This window comes from Tigriopus californicus, chromosome 5, assembly GCF_007210705.1.
Source record: "Tigriopus californicus strain San Diego chromosome 5, Tcal_SD_v2.1, whole genome shotgun sequence".
NCBI classification, from domain to species: Eukaryota; Metazoa; Arthropoda; class Copepoda; order Harpacticoida; family Harpacticidae; genus Tigriopus; species Tigriopus californicus.
Window position 1 is genome coordinate 12,019,460 of NC_081444.1, and position 7,919 is coordinate 12,027,378.

The window sequence follows — 7,919 nt, forward strand, 5'->3', positions numbered from 1 at the left end:
GGCAAACCGTTCAAGGTGAGCATGGAACGGTGCTTGAAATAATCGACAATATTTTTTTCCACTTAGTTAAACTCCTTTTTAGCGTAGGCGTTCTCTCGAAGATTCTTGCGCCCAATAAAAACTTTTGGATGCACAGTTTGGAAATATGGGATCGACCTTAAAAAGAAATTATGCTAAGATTTGACACATCCATTAAACAGATGATAGTCCTTAGTTTATAAGACACTTAGCACATGTTACTTGGCAGTTGAAATTAGACATTTTTTTTCTTTTAGATTATGTAGACAGAATTTGAATTAGCCATCAAAATTTGCTTTGACCGAGTTAACCAATGTTCCACTGAGGTAGGAATGGCTTCGGTTAAATTGATTTTAAGCAACTTGATGATTACTTTGATTTGGGGATGGGCCCACCTTTTGCTTGTATAATTGATCCTTCCACTGAGGTAGGAATGGCTTCGGTTAAATTGATTTTAAGCAACTTGATGATTACTTTGATTTGGGGATAGGCCCGCCTTTTGCTTGTATAATTGATCCTTTATCTAAACTCTAATCTGGAGTTTTCTCACGACATCGTTGATGGCTTGTAATAAGGACTGTTATGGACACAATTAAGACGTCATTTTATGTTTTGATCGTCAATTGTCGTGGAAGTTTTGATTCAAGTATATAGGAAATCGACCAGAAACCAAACATTTCAAACAAACATGGTTTTGATTGAGACGATAAAATTTGATTGATTTTTGTTCTTGGACCCTTGTTTCATCCCACTTGTTTAACTTCCCTATCCAAGGGATTGACGAGAGACGAGCTTAACGAAATTTATAACAAAGCAAATTGTGCTCTAGTTTAAGAATCAATTGATTTTGTTCTACGTGCCTAGTGTATTATTGACTCACGTTACCCTACTTCAATCGTACATGCCTAGTTTTCCCGCTCATTTTCAGATCCTGCTCACTTTTTCCACATACATCAGTTCGTTCTTAGCCTCTCACCAGATCGGATCAAAAAATGAATTATGTTGAACCCACAATTCAAGCGATTGCACACCCTGCGTTGAGAGCAAACATGGCGCAGAAGGTTTAGAACCACTGCAATCACCTGCTACGCGCTACTCCGTCCCCACCCTCTCGGACGCCCTAACGGAACTGCAATCCAGCCATGGCAGACGTTGGATCCGCTCGCCGCAGCCGTGGACAGCTTGCCTCTCGGGTTACGGAAATTCGTCGACATGCTCCAGATCCTGTAGAACCGCCAGCCGGAGCCAATTCCCCTGGTAGAAGTCGCCTAGGCTGAAGCCAGTATGGAGCTCGCTATGAACAGCTTCTAAGCCTTTGCCGATTCTGTGGCCAGATGCCAACTCCTTGAAGAATTGAGTGAGGTTGAAGCCCTCTAGGACCCATTTACAAAGTGCGAGATGGACAAGGAGGACGACATTACTCAAGCTCGTGACGGACTCAATGGATTGCGCCTAATAGCCAATCATCCCAATACACCCCCCCTAGGTCCTTACAAACACTTACAAACAATGCTGCCCCCCTCCTCTGGGAACGAAGCGCCAAACCAAGCCCATCAGTCCCACCGGAAATTCCAGTTCTGGCAATTGGAACCCTTGTCTCAAGAGGCTTCGCACACAGAACACAAGAGGTGACGAGAGACTTGGGACAATAACGCGCGAGTTTACAAAGTTGCATTGTTCAAAAGGGAAGTGCAATTTTACTCAGTAATGACTGCTATGAGACCGTTTGCCTCGCAAATAATTAAAAATCATTTCCAGACAAACCTCAACAATGAGCAAACCACCGTTGAGGGCACTGGAGAATTAACCGTTCCCTGGATCGCGTGAATTTCTATCGGTTGCTCTACTAATACGATACCACAGCAAGCCTCAAGGGGTTGGGTAGTATTAGGTTTAGGACTAGAGTCAGCTCTATAACTACGAGACTGAGCTTGTCTATACCTTTGTTTCCTTTGAGTCCCTTCTACGTGGACAGAGGTACACCGTACAATAAAGCACGTCTTAAGTCTCATGGACTAACGGCACATGTACGGGTGAAATAAAGGACAATCTACCTTTGAACATCCCTTCTTCCTATTGTACTTCTCTGGGCCAAACTTGAGAAGTTTTTGACACCAATTAGGGTGGTCAAACCGACAGCCTTTTCCTTCATCAGAAGAAGGCTGCTTTCGATAAACTGGACCGACTGTTTTCTCCAAACTATCTTATCATGTTCTACTATAAGTGGAGACACCTCTTCAACCTCTACACTGGTCAAATTAGTCGACTTTTCAACAACTGGGTGAGCCTGTTCTTTAAGCAGAACCCTGGTTTCATTGACCGATACATCTAAGGCCTCGATGATAAAGGGCTTATTGACTACGAAAGGATCCTTCCCTGCCAAGACCAAGTCCAAACATTTGTGGAAATCCGTGACAGGAAAGTACAAAATAGATTAGAGATATACCAATAACAGACAGCATATATATTCCATCCATCCATTTTGAGAAGCTATGTCTTTTATTATGGCAGTTTTTGGACATACACTACATTTAAGGTTGGGCTGCACATTTTTCTCTTTTAAAAGTAAATACAATACAAGTCTTAGCATGTTTCCGTGGTGTATCAGTAAATAATAAGGAAATGGATGGTAAATTTTGCAGCAATTGGTCTGCTGTCTTAACATGAAATCAAATTAATCTCAAGAACAAAATTGTTATGTAATTAGGGAATTGTTTCCCTGTGACATTATCATCATGCTGTTGCCGAACTCAAGTGTCTTTTATCACACAATATCAAACATATACGTACAAGATGCTGTTTTAGCTGATTGGTCTGAGAGGCAGCAGGAACAGTGCAAGAATCTTCTCTCCAGGGTTGTTTGTTAAAAGGTCAGGGCCCGTATTCTCAATTCGCATTTGAAGCAGGACTTTAAGTTCAGTCTCAAGCGCCAAAGTTGGACTTGATGAAGATTGGTCTTGAAGCCATATTCTCAAAGATTTCCAAGCTGTACTTGGCTGACCTGAACTTGGTGCATGCATTTTGACTAAAGCGGGAACAAATTCCTCATTTTCATTCAGGATGGTCAAATTCAGGGACAAGCATAAACTTAGAAAACAGTCCAAACAAATCATTTTGAGCCTAGATGCCTTTTTGTATTGCAGTTTAAATCGTGTGAGAGTTCCCAGTGAGTTCAATTTTATGTTTAATCCAACTTTCATCCACATTAGAGCTTCGTATAACGTCATTCCCAATTTCCAAGACTGGTCTGATCAATCTTGGATGATTGCACTCTGCAGAAGAATTAAGGGTGACTGGGAATACGGCTCGTCCAATTTTGCACTTCCAAGCTGCACTTTGAGTCATGAGTACCGGTTTTCCAAGTTTTCGCTTGAAATTCAAACTCAAAAGCAGAAGTTTGAATCAAGAATACCACTTTTTCTGTAAGCTGCACTTGAAGTAAGGATTTGCGCTTGAACATGACCTCAAGACCCAAGTATGAATTGAGAATACCGGCCCAGATGGCAGCTATGTCACTTGACCTGCCAGCTAATGATGTGCATCCCAATTGAGGGATATTCTGGATTCGTTGTCACAGCCACATTAATTATTACCTCACCCTCAGGAGTGAAAATAGGTATGCCCATTTAAGCTGTAAAAGCAGCAACTCATGTTGTAATTTAAATACTGCAAAAAAACCTTGAACTTGCTTTGACTGGGATCAAACCAGGACTTGCAAAATGGAGAGCAGATGCTCTACCAATACGGTACCACAGCTAGCCTCTCTTCCCCTGGTGTAGTCAGTTCAAATTATTGTGCTGAGAGTTATTATGATAGATTTTTTTCTTTTCAGTGACAATTGCTTGCTTTGGAAGATAGAAATAGCCTTCATAGCCCTCTACAGTAGAACGAGTCAGTGCCAATGTTTTGACAAGTCTATTTGCAAGATTTTGTGCAAATTCGGGAGATCTTTATGCAAGGCGCTTGCTGGGGTACTGCATTGGTAGAGCATCCACTTTCCAATTTGCGAATCCTGGTTTGATCCCAGGGAAGCCAAGTCCAGGCTTCTCTGTGGTATTTGATTACAGCATGATTTGCTACGAATGGGCGAACTTGCGGTCATTCCTGAGGATGAGGTAATAATTAATATTTGGCTGTGACAACAAAGCGGGAATATCTCTCAATGGGGTACCCCCGCGTGGTTTCGTGAACGCAAATTTTGAAATGCGACAGTACTAAACTGTACCCAGTCGCATTTCAAAATATGCGTTCACAAAACTATCTGATACTCGCAGTAGGTGCAACCGGGTACAAATCGCATCTCAAAATATGCATTCACGAAATCATGCGGGGGTGTCCCATTGGGATATCCAAAACCAGATGGCAGCCCGAGCCAGAGAGCTGCCATCTGACTTCAAAGCATACAAATCAAACAGACAAACGATCTTTTATGCAAATTTGCTGTCAATAAAGACCATCTTTATATGAAAGTTTTGGCTGGCCCCAGTTATTAGTACGAAGCAACACCTTAGTCAATTTTCACCTAGCTCTTGGTTTAAGACCACGCATAAGGATACAATGTAATTTGAAAGTAACGGACAGGGCATTAGCCTTTCCTCTTTAAAAAGAACGAATTACAGTTATAATTACTTGGTAAAGGAAAGTTATTTGTTGCACAACCATTACTCGAAAAAAAATGTTATGGCATTACTCGTTACTCATTACTTTTCCTCAGATTTAAATGACCAATATTTTAAAGTTTTTTTCCCCTCAAGACCATACTTCTTTGAAGAAATTGTGCTTTTTGCTTCAAGCAGTCCTACCGCGTAGCATTTGTAAACTTCATGTTAACATTTTTCAATAATCTTGGCATAATTGTGGAATTTTTTATCATAATGCTTTGAGGAGTCAAGATTGGGAACCTGGATGGGGTAATGATTGCTGAAAGTTTGAAACAATGTCGCAAAATTTATGATAAAAATAAACAGTATTAGACCTTGTCAAGCTGGTAAAGCTTCCCTGTTAGAAGCCTATGCCTTCAGTCGTGGAGATGTGGGGGCGTTGGAAATTTGATGCATAATACTCAAGCCAAAGATCATTCCAACGGAATTGGATCAAGAAGACGTAAACAATAAATTAGCAAATGCAATACGACTTTCTGTTAAGTCGTCTCCTTAAATAGTATGGACACAGTATAAAATGGGCCTTCTTTATTCTCCGATCCTGTACACATTCTGTTTATTCTTTTCTCCCTACCCTCCACCGTACATCCACCGATACGCCTCAAAAATAAATAGATTTCCATATCACTCATCCCCTTCCACGGTGAAATAATCATGCGTGTAATGAGATGTTTAAAAGTATATAGAACGTAAAGCTCGTCGGTTACGCCACCATAGCCGACCACTCTCCATTTGCACGCCATATCGGCGGTGGTTTGGTACGGCTCCTTCACTTTGAACCTTCTTAACCAGAAATTTGAGCCTCTTAACAGCAGCCTCGGCCAAACCATTTGACTGCGCGTGTNCCCTCCACCGTACATCCACCGATACGCCTCAAACATAGATTTCCATATCACTCATCCCCCTTCCAAGGTGAAATAATCATGCGTGTAATGAGATGTTTAAAAGTATATAGGACGTAAAGCTCGTCGGTTACGCCACCATAGCCGACCACTCTCCATTTGCACGCCATATCGGCGGTGGTTTGGTACGGCTCCTTCACTTTGAACCTTCTTAACCAGAAATTTGAGCCTCTTAACAGCAGCCTCGGCCAAACCATTTGACTGCGCGTGTTGTGGAGATGACTGTCTACTCTCAATGTTCCACTCCTTTAAAAAGGTCTTGAATTCACGAGAAGTTAGGTTCGGTCCTCCATCCGATTCTAATCGTTAAGGAACGCCGTAATCAATGAACCATCTCTCCAATGGCTTCATGACGTTTGCAGATGTGGTGTGAGCGTTTTGAAAATAATGCATTGCAATCCAACCTGAGTACCGATCGACATAAGCCTAGAAATTCTTGCCCGATTCAGAGAATAAATCGATAGCCACTGATTGGAAAGGTCGATTTTCTTCCGTTTCACACCACATTGCCTCCTTTGGGAGGCTCGGAAGGACTCGTTGACATGCTTCACATCGGCTGACCATCCTTTCGTTGTCACAGTCCATCTTGGGCCAATACAGCGACTTCCGAGCCCGTTGTTTCGTCCTGACAATTCCAATATGTGATGAGTGGAGACTTTCCAAAATGCCATCTCGTTCTTGCAGAGGAATGACGATTCGTTTACCATTTAAGACGGCTAGCTCATTCCAAATAGATAATTTTCTCGTTGGTTCCAATAATCGCCCAAGCAAGAAATCAATGCTTTTTTGTTACGGGGAAATCCACAACGAATTTGCTCTATAAGTTTTTTTTGTAAGTGTCATCAGTCTTCCCGCGACTTTTTAATTTTTCGATTAATAGATCCTTCGGACCATCTGCGGTCTTAAAGTCTTCATCCACCTCTGTACCTATCAACCGAACCATATGATGATCCTCCAGTTTGTCCACAAGTAGATCGTTTGCCTGGGGTATCTCCACTGGACACCGAGATAAAGCATCGGAGACATGCATGTCCTTCTTTGGGACCCACTTGTATGTGAAGTGGTACCTGAGCTGCATGAGCTCTTTGACCTCGCGTTGTCTTGGATTTTCAATTTCATCTAAAGTCTTCGAGTTCATCATGGGAACTATTGCCTGGTGATCAGCTACGATCGTAAAATGTGGGAGACCTCTCAAGAATCCATCTAGCTTCTTGGTAGCCCAGTAAGCGCCCATCATCTCCAACGTTGACATTCCATAATTCTTCTCAGCGTCACTCAACCATCTGGAGTTGGCCTTAATTAATCTTCACTTACCGCTGTGGTCTCTTTGCTTCAAAATATATCCGAATCCTTGCCTCTCTGCTGCATCCGTCTCAAACACAGTTTCCAGATTCGGGTCGTATGGGGTTTTAGTTGGTAATTCGGATAATGCTGCTTTCACATTCTCAAACGCATCATCATGGTCCGATGACCAAATGAAACTACTTTTTTTTGACATTAATGGCCTCAAAGGTAACGAAAGCTTCGCCACTTTATTCGAGAATCCACTGAAATACTTCACCATGCCCATGAAAGATCGCATATCCTTCAAGCACGAGGGTTTTGGGAATTCTCTCAATCCTTTGATCTTAGCCGGATCAACACGAATGCCGTCAACCCCCACTTGAAATCCAACAAAGTTGACCTCGGGTTGACCAAAATCAAACTTGTTTTTATTCACTGAGATACCATGGTCTCGGCATCGAAGTAGGAGCTCCCCAACGCTTTGAACATGTGCCGCAAAGTCTGAATCAAATAGAAGAATGTCGTCCACCAACTTCCTCATGTTCGTAATATCATTGAATACTTCATCCATTTTCAAATTGAAGACATCCCCTGTGGCGTTCAATCCCATTGGCCACCGGAGGAACCGAAATCATCTCCAAGGGGTTGTAAATGTATTTAGATCCTGACTGCCCGGGTCCAACGCGATCTGCCAATAGCCTTTTAACGCATCCAATTTTGTGAAATATCTATTCCCATTCGAAATGTTGCTTACTATAGCCGTAGGGGTGGGTAATGGGTGTATAGGTCGTTGGACAAAGTTATTAAATTTTGTCAAATCCACTGTAATTCGGACACCACCAGAACTTTTTGGTACCACAACCATTGGGTGGCACCAATTTGAGGACTTTCCCCTCATTGATGCGATGATTCCCTTGTGTTCCAAGGAATCCAATTCCTTATTTGTGGCATCCTGGGTAGTGCCATCGGTCTTGGCTTGAAAACTTGAAAGCCCTTGCCACTAATTCTATCTTTAAGGGCTCACTCTTTATGGTTTAAAGGGGGATTGATCATC

General features: G+C 42.2%; 1 protein-coding gene across 1 annotated transcript; it reads right to left on the reverse strand.

Annotated features, from left to right (window-relative positions):
* Positions 1-6,492: 6,492 nt before the first annotated feature.
* On the reverse strand, positions 6,493-7,406 carry LOC131880815 (uncharacterized). Its single transcript, XM_059227523.1, has 3 exons — positions 6,937-7,406; positions 6,649-6,864; positions 6,493-6,577 (listed from the first exon to the last, which is right to left on the reverse strand). The coding sequence occupies exons 1-3, from the start codon at positions 7,404-7,406 to the stop codon at positions 6,493-6,495; spliced, it is 771 nt and encodes a 256-aa protein (XP_059083506.1).
* Between the last annotated feature and the right edge of the window lie 513 nt (positions 7,407-7,919).

Bases quoted from the DNA above. Each gene is read 5' to 3' on its own strand.
- LOC131880815 (XM_059227523.1), bottom strand. From the start codon at position 7,406: ATGAGGAAGTTGGTGGACGACATTCTTCTATTTGATTCAGACTTTGCG. The intron at 6,865-6,936 runs GCAAGGATTCGG...GGCCAACTCCAG, and splicing joins GAGACGGATGCAGCAGAGAG to ATGGTTGAGTGACGCTGAGA. The intron at 6,578-6,648 runs GTACCACTTCAC...CTCGGTGTCCAG, and splicing joins AAAGAGCTCATGCAGCTCAG to TGGAGATACCCCAGGCAAAC.